General features: G+C 61.5%; 2 protein-coding genes across 13 annotated transcripts in view; one reads left to right on the top strand and one right to left on the bottom strand.

Moving 5' to 3' along the window:
- Positions 1-11,572, top strand: part of MARK2 (MAP/microtubule affinity-regulating kinase 2) — a 55,456-nt gene extending 43,884 nt beyond the window's left edge. For 2 of the 11 annotated variants that reach the window (XM_006771639.2, XM_006771646.2), the window contains exons 5-19: positions 102-167; positions 253-323; positions 520-576; positions 1,442-1,678; positions 2,072-2,191; positions 2,284-2,383; positions 2,460-2,572; positions 3,422-3,554; positions 3,811-3,992; positions 4,285-4,382; positions 5,134-5,295; positions 5,916-6,173; positions 7,194-7,220; positions 9,026-9,070; positions 9,508-11,572. In XM_006771639.2, the coding sequence (XP_006771702.1) occupies positions 102-167; positions 253-323; positions 520-576; positions 1,442-1,678; positions 2,072-2,191; positions 2,284-2,383; positions 2,460-2,572; positions 3,422-3,554; positions 3,811-3,992; positions 4,285-4,382; positions 5,134-5,295; positions 5,916-6,173; positions 7,194-7,220; positions 9,026-9,070; positions 9,508-9,868 (2,030 nt within the window). In that variant the 3' untranslated portion in view covers positions 9,869-11,572. Of the gene's footprint in view, positions 1-101; positions 168-252; positions 324-519; positions 577-1,441; positions 1,679-2,071; positions 2,192-2,283; positions 2,384-2,459; positions 2,573-3,421; positions 3,555-3,810; positions 3,993-4,284; positions 4,383-5,133; positions 5,296-5,915; positions 6,174-7,193; positions 7,221-8,459; positions 8,533-9,025; positions 9,071-9,507 lie in introns of all 11 variants that reach the window. The other 9 variants (XM_015569087.1, XM_006771642.2, XM_015569090.1 and 6 more) reach the window with 8 other exon arrangements.
- A 174-nt stretch (positions 11,573-11,746) lies between these two features.
- Positions 11,747-15,504, bottom strand: RCOR2 (REST corepressor 2). Of its 2 annotated transcripts, none has more exons than XM_006771647.2 (11): positions 15,340-15,504; positions 14,975-15,055; positions 14,708-14,760; positions 14,461-14,622; positions 14,233-14,357; positions 14,066-14,135; positions 13,766-13,981; positions 13,330-13,407; positions 13,138-13,195; positions 12,770-12,999; positions 11,747-12,649 (listed from the first exon to the last, which is right to left on the bottom strand). In XM_006771647.2, exons 1-11 carry the CDS (start codon positions 15,389-15,391, stop codon positions 12,389-12,391), a joined length of 1,386 nt encoding a protein of 461 aa, XP_006771710.1. In that variant the 5' UTR covers positions 15,392-15,504; the 3' UTR covers positions 11,747-12,388. The 2 variants fall into 2 exon arrangements, with proteins under 2 accessions (XP_006771710.1, XP_006771711.1); XM_006771648.2 differs by having other exon boundaries at positions 12,932-12,999.
- Between the last annotated feature and the right edge of the window lie 456 nt (positions 15,505-15,960).

Genomic DNA, 15,960 nt, shown 5'->3' with positions numbered 1-15,960 from the left:
GGGCTGTGTCTTCATCCCTAGGATGCCCCCTGTACGTGTTGGGGCTTAATATGTGGCCCCTCCTACTTTTTTGACTCATGGCTTGGCCTTTTCTCTTGTAGTTAAATTATTTGAAGTGATTGAGACTGAAAAAACTCTCTACCTTGTCATGGAGTATGCCAGTGGAGGTAGGTATGGCACCGCCTCTCCTGCTGTGCACCCACTGCCCGGCCCCAGCAAGCTCTGACCCAGCCCTGTGCCCGTCTCTTGCAGGAGAGGTGTTTGATTACCTCGTGGCTCATGGCAGGATGAAAGAAAAAGAGGCTCGAGCCAAATTCCGCCAGGTGGGTGTGACTCCCTCCCGGAGTACGGGTCTGACCTTGGCCTTTTGGGGCTGCCTGTCTGTAAGTGGCCTTTGAAGGGTCCTTCAGGCTTTGCTATCTGAGTGGCAGCTTAGAATGAGATCCCAAGGTCACAGCTGTGCCAGCTCCTGTGGCCTCCCCAGGTGGCTCTGGACTAACCCTTCTTCCTTCCTTTCAGATAGTGTCTGCTGTGCAGTACTGCCACCAGAAGTTTATTGTTCACAGAGACTTAAAGGTAGGTGTGCTTGTCCTAGCCGGTTTGGCTCAGCGGATAGAGCGTCGGCCTGTGGACTGAAGGGTCCCGGGTTTGGTTCTGGTCAAGGGCACATGCCCAGGTTACAGGCTCGATCCCTACTTGGGGGCGTGCAGGAGGCAGCCAATCCATGATTCTCTCTTCATCGTTGATGTTTCTCTCTCTCCCTCTCCCTTCCTCTCTAAAATCAATAAAAATATATTAAAAACATTTTTTAATAAAAGGTAGGCGTGCTCTTCCCCCTGCACCTTTGAGTGAGAGCAGGTTGTTCCCTTCCATTCACCGTGACGTGACCATCAGGTCTGAGCATTCAAGGCAACACCAGCCTTTACTGCTTTGGAGATAATGAGGACGCCCTGGTCTGCTTCTAATGTAGGCCTCAGGCTAGACGCAGGATCCCGTCCCCGCCGTGGGCAGAGGCTCTGGGCCACCATCCTCCCGTGTTGCCAGGCAGGGGCACGTTCGACGGCCCAGGGCTGACTGCAGGGAGAATGCTCGCTGCGTTCACCCCGCCGCACAGCTGCTGTGCAGAGCGCATGTGCACGGAGAGGTTCGAATGTGAGGCAGACATGACCGTGGTTAACCTGCGCCTGACGGAAGCTTTCGCAGCTCAGAGCATCTCTGAGCCTGCAGATCCCAGCTCTCCCCTGGCTGCCCATTGAGGAGTAGTCTGCGCTGCCCTCTTCCAGCCCAGCCTGTTCACGCTGATGGAAGGCCTGTCTGAGGCTGGAGGAGAAGGTCCTAAGCCTGGAGAGGGCGTCCTGTTGGCTTTCCCATCCCCTCAGCTTCTGCCCAGTGCCTTCGTGGGTCCACTCGGGTCCCTGACGGTTTCCACCTTCCCTCTCAGGCAGAAAACCTGCTCCTGGATGCCGACATGAACATCAAGATCGCAGACTTTGGTTTCAGCAATGAGTTCACCTTTGGAAACAAGCTGGACACGTTCTGTGGGAGCCCCCCGTACGCGGCCCCAGAGCTCTTCCAGGGCAAGAAGTACGACGGGCCCGAGGTGGACGTGTGGAGCCTGGGCGTCATCCTGTACACACTGGTCAGCGGATCCCTGCCGTTTGATGGACAGAACCTCAAGGTGGAGTGAAGCGCAGGCTGAGATCATTGTTATTACTTCTCATTGCCTCTCTCAGCCTCCAGTCTTACCCCGACCTCTCCCCTTTGCCACCTCTCTACACTTCCCACGCCAGAGCCTCAGAGAAGGGCTTGCAGAGGTAGCAGCTAAAGCCTTCTGCACCCAGGGCAGTCACCTACCTCAGTCCTCCTCCAGGGATGGGACCAGTTGTGTGTCCGTCATGCCCTCGGGGCACTCAGGATGTAGGCCTCGGGCTTGGGGGGCGGGGGCATGTCCCTGCTCTCTGCCTCCTGCTGTATTTCATTTCTAGCTGCCTGGTCAGTCTTAAGCTCTCAGGAGCCCGGATACTAGGTTTCTTCTGTTGGCTTTGGGGTGATTTCCGTTTCCCTCCTGCAGGAACTGCGGGAGCGGGTACTGAGGGGAAAATACCGTATTCCGTTCTACATGTCCACAGACTGTGAAAACCTGCTTAAGAAATTTCTCATTCTCAATCCCAGCAAGAGAGGCACTTTAGAGGTGAGCAGCTGAGAGCCCCGCTGGCCGCCAGGTCCCGGGTTCCCAAGGAAACCTTCACACTGAGGCTCCTTCCCCTTCACTTTATTCCCCAGCAAATCATGAAAGATCGATGGATGAATGTGGGTCACGAAGATGATGAATTAAAGCCTTATGTGGAGCCACTCCCTGACTACAAGGACCCCCGGCGGACAGGTGAGGCTCGGCTGGGCCGTGAGGTTGAGCCTGCCAAAGACTCGGGACGAGCCTTAACTGTGTACCCCCTGTGCAGAGCTGATGGTGTCCATGGGTTACACACGAGAAGAGATCCAGGACTCGCTGGTGGGCCAGCGGTACAACGAGGTGATGGCCACCTACCTGCTCCTCGGCTACAAGAGCTCGGAGGTGTGTGCCCTGCCCCTCCCCGGTGCCCTGCTGGCCGTGGCACCCCAATGTTTCCATACCCCATTGAGGGCAGAAGCTCGTGTCTGGGTGGGTGTGCTGCCTCTGCTGATGAATTTGAAGCCTCAGCTTTGGTGGCCAGAGTCCACAGGCCTTTGCTCTCACTGACCTCCGTCAGTGCGTGAGTAGGTAGCTGGTGGGGTCTGGGCCTGGGTCTGGGCTTCCATGTGGGTGGGTAGACCTGGTTAGACTGGGTCATAGTCCATCTGACTGGCTCAGTTCTGTGTTCATCTAGAAATGTTGTTTCCACATATTTGTCTCTCTTTGTTTTGGGAATTGTGTATCTCTGGGTCTCTGCGTGTTTCTTAGAAGAGTCTCAAGTCTGTGCTGCTTCTGCCTGGTGCTTGTTTCTGGATACGTGTAGCTGTGTGCATGTATGTCCATCCTCTCGTCTGTGCCTCTGGGTCATCATGTCCTATGTCGGAGTCCGTGGGGTCTGTGGGATGGGGGTCTTGGTCTCCATCTGTGTCCCCAGCTGCACGCATTGCCTCTCCCTCCTGCTCCCCCCTGGTGGTGTTGGACTCCCTCTCGGTTCTCCCCTTAGCCTGCCCAGGAGGTACGCGAGAGGTCTGTGTCTGGACCTGCGTTCCTGTGGGCGTGTGTATCCCTCCGTGAGGTGGGGGTCTTTGTGGGAGGTGGGGTCGTGTCTGTCTGTGTCTGTGGGGGTCTGTGTTGGGCACCTGTTTCCACAAGTGTTCGGTCGCACATTGGCCTTGCAGGGCCTGGCCAGGAGCGCCGGGTGGATTTGTGGATCGCGGCCTAACTTCTGCCCTCCCTTTCCTGTTCTTGCAGCAGGAAGGCGATGCCATCACCCTGAAGCCCCGGCCTTCAGCTGACATGACCAATAGCAGTGCTCCCTCCCCCTCCCACAAGGTACAGCGCAGCGTCTCTGCCAACCCCAAGCAGCGGCGCTTCAGCGACCAGGGTAAGTGCTTTGGGGAGTTGCAGGTGGGGGGCCCACCCTCTGCTGAGAGGTCACAAGTTCTCGGACTTTGGATGACATAGCTGAGTTTTACTCCCTATTCAGCCACTTACTAGTAGCATGACCTTGGGCAGGTCCCTTCCCTCAGCCTCTGAGAAGTGGTGTTTACTGATTGCTGGCAAGACTGCAGGAGAGCAGGCGTGGGCGGGGGGAACGCTGTGAGCCCCGTCCTTACCCATTCCCACTGTCACTGGCCCAGCAGCTGGTCCTGCCATTCCCACCTCAAATTCCTACTCTAAGAAGACTCAGAGTAACAACGCGGAGAACAAGCGGCCTGAGGAGGACCGGGAGTCAGGGCGGAAGGCCAGCAGCACAGCCAAGGTGCCTGCCAGCCCCCTGCCCGGCCTAGAGAGGAAGAAGACCACCCCTACCCCCTCCACGGTGAGCCACGCTGCCTGGTCTCCTCCTTCCATCCTCCTCCTCCCCCTCCGCCCTTCCTCCCCACCCCTCGGCCTGTCCTCTCCAGGCAGCTCTTGGTCCAGACCCACTCCCTTTGCCCGCCGACCTGACCTCTCCTCCGGGCCGCCTTTGCTCACTTAGAAAGCCCAGCCCCCGGAGGAGGAGCAGGCCGCTGTTTGCCGGCCGTGCTGCTCTGGGGGGAGGTGGAGGGAAAGGGGTGCTGTGACCCTGCCAGTGAAACAGGTTCGGGAACAGCCTTGTTCTCTCCCCACAGAACAGCATCCTCTCCACCAGCACAAATCGAAGCAGGAATTCTCCGCTTTTGGAGAGGGCCAGCCTGGGCCAGGCCTCCATCCAGAATGGCAAAGACAGGTGAGCAGGCCGGCCAGGAGCCACCTCTCATGGCGGTGACCTCCGTCAGCGGCACCACCCCCCTCCCTGCTCCCTGGAGTTCCGTCGCTCTGTCCAGTCCAGCTTTCCACTCCAGACCTCCTCCCTCCCACCTCCCCACACCCCTTTCCCTGTGCTCCTGCGGCCGCTCCTTGCAGTGGACCAAGTGTGACTCCCTGGTCATCTCATCAGGGCTGGCAACCCGCTCCTCTGGGCCTCAGTGCTGAGGCTTGTTCCGGGGCCCCAAGCGCAGGGCAGGGCAGAACTGAGGTGCCCACCTGCGGGGTGTGCACATGGAGGTGACCCCAGCTGTGCCCGAGAGCAGAGCCCCCAGCTCCTTGTCCATCAGCATCTCTTACTGTGCGTCCCTGGCTCCGCCTCTCCTGAGCCTAATGAAGACTCCCCTTAGCAATCCCTGCTCTTTCTGGAGAGGAAGCAGCCTTGCTTTCAGAATTCCTAGGAGACCAGTGTGGCTGGAGGCAGTTGCCCCCTTGGCTTTCTTGCACTTTGGTTTCCTCCCCAGGCCCTGGACCACCTCGCCTTCCTCACCCTGCCCTCCGCTCCCAGCTCCGCCTTCCTCAGCTCTGACTGGTGTCCCGCTGCTTCTCCTGGGGCTGACCTGCATCCTGCCGCGCTCCCAGCTCTGGCCCTTCCCGCCTGCCCTGGCTTCCTCACCCAGCCTCCCGCCCCACCCACCCCTAACCCAGGCCTCTCCGCTGCTTTTGTCTCCTAGCCTAACCATGCCAGGGTCCCGGGCCTCCACGGCTTCTGCTTCTGCCGCAGTCTCTGCGGCCCGACCCCGCCAGCACCAGAAATCCATGTCGGCCTCCGTGCACCCCAACAAGGCCACTGGGCTGCCCCCCACGGACAGTAACTGTGAGGTGCCGCGGCCCAGGCAAGTGTGCTGGGGCAGCTGGTGCACCTGCTGCCCTACACCTGTCCCACCCCTGCCTCCAACCGTTTCTTCCCACCTGGTCCTGCTCTGTTCTTGTCATCTTAGCCACAAGAAATGGCTTTGTCCCCTGCTGCCAGGAAGTGGAAGGAACAAAACATGGCTTAATGCCCCCCTCTTTTCCTGCAGTCTCCCCTCAGAGCAGATATGCCCGAAGCCGTCCGAGGCTCCAGAAGGAAGCCTTTTGGTTCTGAGCCTCCTGGACTTCCTTAGGACCCAGGAACAGTCAGCATCACAGGGACTCACCCTTGAGGGTTGGTCAACATTGTCCCCTCGAGGTTCCAGCTGCCTAGCTCCCAAGGAGCCCCGTCCCTCCAGCCTGTACTGCTCTCCACACACGGATCCCTCCTGCCTCCCTCCCTCCCCCACCATTCCTCCCACCTCACCTAGATGTCCTCCTTCCCAGTGTCCTCAGCGGTCACACCCCTCCTCCTGTGTCCTCTGTGATGGCTGCCTCTGCCCCAGCATCTTCCTTCCCTGCTCCCACCAGGGCTCCAGCTGCTTGGCCGTGATGGCTTCTCGGGCCCTGATGCATTTCCCCACCCCCACCTCTCTTCCCACAGCACAGCCCCCCAGCGTGTCCCTGTCGCCTCCCCCTCCGCCCACAACATCAGCAGCAGCGGAGGAGCCCCAGACCGCACTAACTTCCCCCGGGGTGTGTCCAGTCGGAGCACCTTCCATGCCGGGCAGCTCCGGCAGGTGCGGGACCAGCAGAACTTGCCCTACGGCGTGACCCCAGCCTCTCCCTCTGGCAACAGCCAGGGGCGGCGGGGGGCCTCCGGGAGCATTTTCAGCAAGTTCACCTCCAAGTTTGTACGAAGGTGAGTGGGGCCTTAAGGTGGCAGAGTGTGAGGCCAGGCCTTCCTGCCTGCCTGGGGTGGGGTGGGGGTACCTGGAATTGGGGTTAAAAGAGGCTTCCGGAAGCCTACGAAATTGGTCTTTGTCAATAACTCAGGTGCCCAGACCCTCCTTGTCCCTCTTAGGTCTCCCCAACTCCTTATACATACACCTCATTCTCTGGCCTGAGCAGATGGCCCATGCTGATGCCGCCTCCTCTCTAGGAGAGTGTGAACTCAGATGCTAAAATAAAAGCCCCCTCTTCTCCTGGGTTCCCATGGAAACTTATATTTGGTGACGCAGCTGCAAAGTCATGAGACCTGAGCCAGGCTGGGCCAGCAAGGAGTTTTTCCTGGTCTCTTGTCTGCCCCCTCTGACCTCCTTTCCCCGAACCCAGTGGTTGGTTGGGTCTCACTGCAGCCACTCCCTCTGCTCCAGCCCGGCTCTCCGGCCCCGGGTTGCCCGGATGAGGGCCGTAAGTGCAACCGCTGGTGGGGGCCCAGGGCGGCCTCCTCCCTCGCAGCCTGATGCGCTGATTTTCTTGTGTGGGAACCAGGGTGGGAGTCTCTTCATGAGGGTCCCCACACCTGGCTCCCCACCACCCCAAAGGGACAGTTTTGATTCTTGAGGTGCATCCAGCAATCTGGCCTCTTGGGATAGTTCCTGTCTCTATCCCACCCTCCCTCTGCCCCTCAGTGCAGCTCAGGAAGCAGCGGAGGCCGGAGAGAGTGGGCGGCCTGCCCTTCCTCCCACCTCAGCCCGCTCAGCTGGAATAGACAGAGAAACCGTGCCCCTGGCCCGCCCTGGAGTTCAGGTGCAGGGCTGCAGGTGGGCGCGAGCAGATCCCGTGCCTGGGACTCTAGTCTCGCTGAGCGGCTCTTCCACAAACGGGGTGACCCTTGAACCTGTAAAGTCCACCCCTACCTGCTTATCCACATACCGTCTTGTTGTTTTTGTTTTTTTATTTCTTTTTTTATTTTGTCTTTTTTTGTTTGTTTTTTTAGAAATCTGTCTTTCAGGTTTGCCAGAAGGTAGGCGTTGAGCCCACTGTGTGTGTGTGTCTGTCCTGTGTCCTGTGTCCGTGTCCTCCTCTGTCACTAACTCCCCTTTTCTGGCTCCTGCTCCCCCTCCTCTGCTAACCACATCTGTGTGGCCCTCTGCCATCTTAAAGGGATGAAGACGGCTCGGACTGGGCCGCCGCGTGAGGCCACGTTTGCCCACTCGGGCAGGTGACTTTGAAGATGATGGGCCTATCCCCAAGCAAGGGGGTCTTCTCAGGGAATTCTCCCTTTAAGATTGGCTCCTCCCCCACCCCACCTCTGGGTTTTGGTCTTTGGTCTCAAACATGGGGTTTGTGTTCTGGCCCTTCCCCTGTCTGTGCATGCGCTCCCAAGAGGGTCTCCCTGCCGAGGTCGACAGTGCACCTGGGATGGTCTCTCATTCTGGGTCTCCTGGCTTCCCTGTCTCTGTCCCTGCGAACCTCTGGGCTCTGTGACCTTCTGCCCCTGTCCCAGGGGTGGCAGGACTTTGGATGTACTGCAGGGACTCGGGGTCCCAGGGCTACAGTCTGCCGCCGCTGGGCCCAAGGAGCCTTTGCCTCACAAATAGGGCACAGCACCCCTCTGGCAGCTCCTGCAGAGCTCGGGCCACCCCCCAGCACAGCTGCTGCCTCCAGCAGTATCTGAATGAACCAAACCGCCTCCCTTCTGGGCTGACACAGCCATGGCCTGTGGCTTCCAAAGAGCCAGGAGCTGGGATGTTCTAGGGCCCTGGCAAAACGGAGAGATCCCCCTCCCTCGGGCATCTCCCTTCCTTGGCCGGATCCTGGCTCCGTCCCCACCCCCGGGCCTCCTCCTCCTCTCTGGAGGCCTGGGTGGGCCAAATACCAAGCTGAAGACCAAGGGCCAGGTTTCCCAAGGTTGTCAGCCCGGCCCTGTGCTAGGACACCTGGTAGGCACGTTGGTGCCCCAGCTGACAGAGAAACAGCCGAGACAGGGTCTTCAGGCTTTCCCCTTCCTCCTACCCGACCCCACCCAGCGCTTCACTGCATGGCTGGCTGTTGACTCATGTGGGGGCCAGCCCTGCAGGCGCCTCCACCCACAGGGCCAGAGCCAGGTGTGGCCGGAGAGAGCAGCCAGGCTCCCGGCGCAGTGCGCTTGTCTGCATTTGTGTGTCTGATGTCTTTGTGTTCCTTTTACATGTGCTGCTGCTGCTCTCTCTCTCTCTCTCTCCTCACACCCTGCCCTCCTCTGCAGCCCCCAATTTCCCAGCTCCAGGCACCCATCTTCCAGCCCGGAGCTGGAGAAGCCGCTCAGCGGGGCCAGACCTCTCCCCACACCCGAGGTGTCTGCCCGGCCCTGCCCTGCGTCCTCTCGTCCTCTCCTCCGTATAATCTGATGGCTTGGCAGCCTGGCAGGCAGGGGAGTTATCAAACAATGGGGGAGGTGGGCTAGTCTGGGCCCCAGGCACCATCCCTGAGCACATCAAAGCAGTTCCAGAGCTTGGCCCTCTGAGCTCCCAGAGGTTCTGAGAAGGGCCCTGCCTGCCCAGTGACTGCTGGGGGCGGGTGCCTGCACCTCCACAGCCTCCCTCCCCAGCACACTCCTCTGGGACTGGGGAGGGGCGGGCTCCCTCTTGGGAAGGGACCGGCTGTGCTGTGACAGCCGGGGTGAGGTGCCGCAGAGCCATGTTGGCCTGCCAGGGGACCGGAAAGCGGCCTCAGGCTGGGTCCTGCCTGCCCTCGGTGGCACCGCCCTGGACTGCCTCACCTGGGTCTGCGGCGGTGGAAGGAGCGAGCAGTCCCAGCACTAAACTCTCCCTCGCTCTGTTTTTTGAGGAACCTGAATGAACCCGAAAGCAAAGATCGAGTGGAGACTCTCAGGTGAGAGGGCTGGAGCCGCACAGCCCTGCCTGGCCTCGGCCCTGCCCCGCCTCCCGCTCCTCTCCCCCTGCCACCCCTTCGCCACCCTCTGAGGCTTCCCTTTCCTCAGAGAACCCCCAGCGCAGGGTGGCCCTTCCGCCGTCTGGAAGGAGGAGCCCTGTCACCTGTCTGGGCCTCCGCGCTTCCGTGTCCAGCCCTGAATTCAGGCTGCCGAGCGGGCTCCCCACTCCTCCCTGACCCTCCCCTCTTCAAAGGGGAGCACGACTGTACCCCAGCCCTGCCCGCGGCCGCTTCTGCCTGGCTCCTCCCCTCTGCCCGGGTGGAGGCCAGGACTGCCCACGCCGCTCTCGGCTCTGCTCTGCTCTCAGGGTCCCTGGCGCCGGGGTGGTGCCCTGGGTGGGTCCTCGGTCCCCTGACGCGGCTCTGCCTCCCCGCAGACCTCACGTGGTGGGCGGCGGTGGCAGCGACAAGGAGAAGGAGGAGTCCCGGGAGGCCAAGCCGCGCTCGCTCCGCTTCACGTGGAGCATGAAGACCACGAGCTCCATGGAGCCCAACGAGATGATGCGGGAGATCCGCAAGGTGCTGGACGCCAACAGCTGCCAGAACGAGCTGCACGAGAAGTACATGCTGCTGTGCATGCACGGCACGCCGGGCCACGAGGACTTCGTGCAGTGGGAGATGGAGGTGTGCAAACTGCCGCGGCTCTCCCTCAACGGGGTGCGGTTTAAGCGGATATCGGGCACCTCCATGGCCTTCAAAAACATTGCCTCCAAAATAGCCAACGAGCTGAAGCTTTAACGGGCCGCCAGGAGCGGGGGCGACGGAGGCGGGCCGCTGGACTTAGCTGCTGGCCCGCCGCTCCGGCCGCCTGGGCGAGACTGCAGACGGGTGGCGTGTCTCCCCTGCTGGCACTTCTCCCTCCCGCCCTGCTCAGTTTTTTCTTCCATGTTTGTGGGATGGGAGATGGTTCTTTCCCCCCACGTTGACCCCTGCCCAGAGGCCGCCCTCCCCCTCTCCCACAGGAGGTAAAGGAAGGGAGGGCGGGGGCAGGGCTCCCCTCGGTACTGCGGTTGCACAGAGTATTTCGCCTAAACCAAGAACTTTTTTATTACCAAAAAGAAAAAAGAAAAAAAAAATCCCAGCGGCCATTTTTCCTCCCTGCCCCATTGGGACAGTCGAGACTGGATCTGTGGGGTTTCCCGGGAGGGTGGCTCAGGGCTGGAACACTCTCAGGCAAGAGTGGTGGAGCTCCCTTTCAGGCCCGCCGCCAGGCCCGCTGCGGGCTGCTCCCCTCTCCCCCTCCCCCTCCCCTCCAAGCAAACCACCAGAGGTGGCCTTCCCCTGACCTCAGGCCCCTGGGCTGGAGCCTGGGGGGCTAGGGGCTGGGGTGGGGGTGCTGCGCAGCCCTGAGGTGGGTGGGCTGGCAGCGAGGCGTGGGGCTCCAGCCTCCCCCCACACTGTATCCTCTGCCCCCCTTCCCAGAGCTGGGCATTTCCTTCCACAAGCTGCTGTGGGGACCTTGGTCCCCCCCCTCAAAAGTCTGTGCCATCTTGTCCCACCCCGTCCCGGGGAAGAAGGCGGGGCTGACCCTAGGGCTGGGATAGGGGAGGGGACTGCTGGGCAGATGGGCTCCTGGACCCCAGGGGCCGCCTGGGCTGGGCGTTCTCCGTTACGGGAGAGCCTTTTGTCTGAAAGCGCAGAGCGCGCTCACTCGCCGCCCCTCTCCTCTCCCCACTGCTCCGTTCATTGGCATTAATCTGGGCACCAGCTAGTTCCATAGCAGTGACTTCCCTCACCACTCATCTCTGGCCTTGCCTTTCTTCCTGACACTGTCACCCTTCCTCTCAGGAGACACTGCCCAGAGCCTGCAGGCCACTGGCGGGGGCGGATAGGGCAGCAGGGCCGGCCTCTGCCCTCCACTGGGTGCGGGCCAGGCCAGGCCACTCCCAGCTTGCTAACCTGTGGCCAGGGTGGGAGTGGCTGGTGGTGGGCGCTTGGCTGGTGGTGGCCGCTGCATCCCTTAATTTATTTCTCTGCTGTTTCTGTTCTTGAGAAATTGGGGGAAGGGGTCCAGCACAGAGGCTGCCCCTACCCTCACCTGAGTTGTACATTTTTTGTGATGGGTTTTATTTTTTATTTTATTATTTTATTATTTTTTTGATTTATGATGACTCCACCCCTACTCATCACCCCCACCCCCAGGCCAGGCTCCTTGGCAATTAAAGCCCTTGGGTCCCAGGAAGGGGCCATGCCAACCTCAGTCCTCCTGCCCCCAAGCCCAGCTTCGGGCTCGGCTCCGACCAAGGGCTCCCTCCTCCCCCTCCTCCCCTATGGAACAGCCCTGGTGCTCCGAGGGGCTGGGAGGGCATGGCTTGGCTCCCAAGGGGGGGATGGTGGCCAGGGGCTCCCAGGCAAGGCGGCCCTCCCCACCCAGCCCCCCACTCCTGCACTTCGTTTCTCCTCTGGATCAAACACGTAATAAAGAGAATGTTTGGAATCTGAGCTACCTCCTCCTCTTTATTCTCCCCACTGGGCAGGGACCCAGTCCCTGTGGGCAAGACGCAGCCTCGCCGCCTTCCTGCAGGATGGATTCCTGTCGGGCCGGGCGCACCCTCCCTACCCTCGTGGCAGTCAGGAAGCCCAGGGTCCTTACACCAACAGGGAGAGAGGACTCGGTGAGCTTGGAAGGTTTTATTTCTTTAAAAAAAACATTGAAAAATAAACCCATGTCTGCATCTGTTCCTTTCTCTAAGCTTTCAGGTGGCGAGTGAAGTGGGCACCCTCAGAGCTCAGCACTTCCCTGGAGGCCTCTTGTGTGGCCAAAGCCGGGAGAGCTGCCCCTTTAGTCTCAGCTGCTGTCAAGCCCCAGGGGACTGTCGGCCCCCTCCCCCCTCCAGCCCCTCCCTACCTCACCCCAGACTTATTGCTAAAAGAAGGGAAGAGGAAGAACCGCCAACAGGCCAAAATGTCCTCCCCCACCCCCCAAGCTACGGTCAGGACCCCCTCTACACAAAGGCTAGGGCCAAAAGGCCAAACTCCAGCTGACGAAGAGGCGGCCACTACGCCCCTCCAGGAAGAGCAGTGCCCGCAGGCCAGCTCGGAGGCCCTGGGCCCTGAGCCCCACCCCGGCTGGGCTGTGGGAGATGGGCCAGCTGCCAGAGACGGTCAGAACTGCTGGTCTGCCCAAGATGGTCAGCAGCTGTGGGTCTTTGAACGACCTGGCAAGAGTTCTAGTCCCTTCTGTCGTCAGTGAAGCCAGGGGTGCCCAACACATCCAGCAAAGGTGTTCTGGAGCCTCTGGGTGGAGGGCTTCAGGGCTCAGAGTGAGGGGGCTGGAGGCTCCAGGGGGGCTCCAATCAGGGTGGGTGGGGGCTGAGGGCCAGGGCGGGCACTGTGGCGGGAGGCAGCCACAGCCGGGCGGATAAGAGGTGGTGGGGGCTGGTTGGGGGCCAGCCGGGGCTGGAGGAAGCGGCCCTGCTGGAGTGGGGGCGGCTGGGACAGTGAGGTGGGAGGTGGAGGGGGGGGTGGCGCAGGGGGCACGGGTCGGGGCACAGATGTTGAGACAGATGTAATCTGGACCTGAAAGGAAAGACAAGAGTGAGAAGCCGGGCGCCGCCACACCCTCAGCCCAACCCAGGGACATAGGCGGTTCCTCTCCTCTCCTCTCTTCTCTGAAGGGTTTCTCTCACCCCTTCTCACCTCGTCATCTTCCTCTAGGGCTGGGGCTGGCAAGGGAGCCCCTCTCCTAGCCTCCTCCATGGGGACCGGGGCTCCAGGGGCCCCATCCTGCTCAGCCTCCCATTCCTGCAGCACCTCCTCCAGATTGAAGCGGCGCCGGTAGCTCACAAAAAAGGTCTTCACCTGGGTCAGAGTCTTGTTCCCAATCACCTCTGCAATAGCCCCGAAGTCTTTGCCGTACCTGCGGATGGCTGCGAGGGCCAAAGGGTAGCAGAGAGAACACCTCAGAACGGGTTACTTCCTGACGCTTCCCCTCTGCCCAGCTCCTTCGAGGGTGGGGAGAGATTCCGGGAACCCCCCCACCCCCCTTCCCTCCAAGTCACACCCACCTTGTACAGCCAGGAGCTGCTCATCTGTGGTCCAGCGGGAGTTGAACTTGGTGTTGGCCTGAAGAGCAAGGAATAGCTCCTTTACACTCAAAAACATAAAAATGGAGGCGCCGCTCTCCAAGCAACACGCCCCTTTCCGCTCCCCCTCCAGAGAGGACCCCTTCCTGCACCCCAACTCAAGAGCAGCCTCACCTCAGGGGGGCGGAGTGGGTCAATGCCACCCTCCAGGGCTTGGCGGAGGCTGCTATTGGTCTGCTTCATGCTCTGCACCTGGAAGGCCAGGCAGTGAAGGGATATCAAGCTCTCCATGCCAGGGAGGCTGTCGGTACCAGCCCTCGCCAGGGCTCTAGCTCTGCACACACCAGTGCCACTTCCCACAAAGCTCTTTGCCACCCACCACTAGCTCCCTCCACCCTCACAGCCGCTCAGCAGGGGCGACGCTGTGTTCCACTCCTGTTCACAGACCAGTGGGAGAAGAATGCCACATCACCCGGCAGCCCAGGAGGCAAGGCAGGGGCAGAAGCAGGCTCGGCACCTGCACCGTCTCCCTTACACCTCAGCTGCCCAGTCATGATGCCCAGCTGCCGACGGCTCCCTCTGCACGTCCCTTCTTCTCTCGGGCCCCCACCTGACGCTTGAGGGAGATGAGCTGGGAATCCAGGCCTCGAAGCGTGAGGTTGGCAAGGTCTGGGCTTCCTGACACGGCGGTGAGGCCCTCGGGGCTCAGGTACATGCCCTTGGGGGGGCGCCGCCGCGTCCTCAGTGGGTGGTGGCGATACTGAGAGGCCTGGGCCTCCTTCTTGCCGGGGCCTGGGCGGGCATTCAGAGGCCGAGAGGGCAAAGGCTGCCGGAGAAAGGAGAGGACGGTGGTGGCGCAGAGCCCAAGGAGAGGGCGGGCCAGTGGGCCGGGCCAGTTCTAAGGCCTCACCTCTCTCTTGGGGTCTCCGGCATCTGGCTCCCCCTCACTCACAGCTCCTCGTCCCTCTTCGAGCTCATCGCTGCTGACACAGGGCGAGAGAAAGAGTGAGGCAGGGGCAGGGCCCCCAGGGGCTCCGCTCGGTCCCCCCTACCCCCTGGCTCACCCCTGGGCCCCACCTCTCTTCTTTGTCCTTTCGGCCCCCCAGCCGCCGAGCCTGTCTGTCCATCACGCTGGTCCGGCTCCGGGTCTTCTTCCAAGAGTAGTAATACTTCACCAGGCTGGGGATCAGCTTGTCGGGTAGCTGGAGGGGCAACGCCAGAGGCTGGGGCCACCGCGTGTGGGCCCCGGGCAGGCGCGTCAGAGAGGAGGGGCTGAGGAGCGATGGCGGGGGTGGAGGGCTTTACCATCTGCTGGATCCGCTGGAAGCACTTGCCGTGGAAGCCAAAGGCCTGTTCAAACAGCACCTTGTCCTCCACGGTCCACTCGTCGGGGAACGGGGTGAAGTTGGCCAGGTCGGCCAGTGACTTCTCCACGTCGTGCTTATGCCACAGGAGCATGCCCAGTGCCTGGCCGGGGAGAAGGCACAACTCAGTCTGAGCCACCCGGGCACTGTCCGGTCCCCACCCAAAGCCCTGTGGGGCCAAGGCTCACCTGCTCAATGTTGTAGCCATGCTTCTCCTTGGCCATTGCAATGTACTTGTCAACTGTGGGAGGGTGGGGCCGGACCTTGGATGAGGGATTACAACTCCTACTCCTGCCCGCCCCCCAACACACACCGGGGTCCGCCTCCAAGCCTGAGCCCCAGGGCAGGGGTTGAACCTACACCTCAGCCTCCAGCCCACTTCTGGGGCAGGCTGGCATGAACGCCAGCCCCCAGTTCCCAGGGATGTGCATGAACCCAGGCTCCCACCCACTCACGCTTGGCATCCGACACACAGTGGTTGGGCGACCACACGAGCATCCCCTTCAGCTCCTTGTTGCTGTAGCGTGCGGGGCTCTCTGAAAGGCAGCGGCGGAGGGAAGACACTCAGCGGCCTCGTGGCGCTGGCCTGGACCCATGGCCAGAGGGCGGCCGAGCAGTGGGGCCTGCGAGGTGAGGCCCAGAAAGGAGGAGGGGCAGAGACCCAGACAGGAAGGCAGAGCAGGAAAACTAGCCATGCCATGGGGCCACCCACCCCCGCCTGGCTGTCCTTCCAGTGGGCGCCAGCCAAGGGCTCCCCCTAGGTGGGGCTCAGGGCCAAGCCCTGGGTGCCCCTCCCTGTGCAGCCTACCCTGCCACTCACCAGGCTTGCACTCGGGGATTACAGCCTGGTAATTGGTTCCAACGCGGATCATGCTGTCTGTGGAGCCAGGAGGAGGCAGTCAGGGCTCCAGGGAGGCGGGAGGATGTGGCGGGGGAGGTGGCCTGGAGTTCCTCCTGGGCACCCAGGGCCCCCACCTTCCAGGAGGCTCACTCTCCCCTCATCTTCCCCCTGTTACCCTCGGCCATACAAGGAACTGGAATAGGAAGAGACCCTGCCTAGTCCTAGCCTATGAGGGCCTGGGGGGCTCAGGGGAGGACGGAGGACAAGGGGCCAGTTTTGGAGCCCAGACCAGGAGAGCCCTTTGTTCTGGCGGGGGGTGGGGGGCCGTTGGAGGGCTGCCCCTAGACCTGGACCACAGCCCTGCAGGAACCCAAGGCTCCTCCCCACCACATGAGCTTCCCAGCTTGGTGTGGTGTCTTCCCAGACCCTGCCCGGCCAGACCTCAGTCCCCTGCAAGGTGGCCAGGTATGAGGGGCCCAGCCTGTGGGTGGGAGGGTGAGGGACGCCCTAGTCCCTCAGGGCGCTGGCGGGCAGCTAGGGGCCCAGCCCCCAGATTCCGTGCCGGCAGCTCCAGGCTTCGGGGAGAAGCACGGCACCGGC

This window comes from Myotis davidii, unplaced genomic scaffold (assembly GCF_000327345.1).
Source record: "Myotis davidii unplaced genomic scaffold, ASM32734v1 scaffold425, whole genome shotgun sequence".
NCBI classification, from domain to species: Eukaryota; Metazoa; Chordata; class Mammalia; order Chiroptera; family Vespertilionidae; genus Myotis; species Myotis davidii.
Note: the sequence above shows the minus strand (reverse complement) of the source record. Positions and strands in the feature narration are given on the sequence as shown.

Excerpts from the sequence above, each read along its gene's own strand:
- RCOR2 (XM_006771647.2), bottom strand. The coding sequence starts at position 15,391 with ATGATCCGCGTTGGAACCAATTACCAGGCTGTAATCCCCGAGTGCAAG. Across the intron at positions 14,136-14,232 it reads CGAAAGGACAAAGAAGAGAG|CGATGAGCTCGAAGAGGGAC; the intron begins GTGGGGCCCAGG and ends CTGTGTCAGCAG. Across the intron at positions 12,650-12,769 it reads CCCTAGAGGAAGATGACGAG|GTCCAGATTACATCTGTCTC; the intron begins GTGAGAAGGGGT and ends CTTTCCTTTCAG.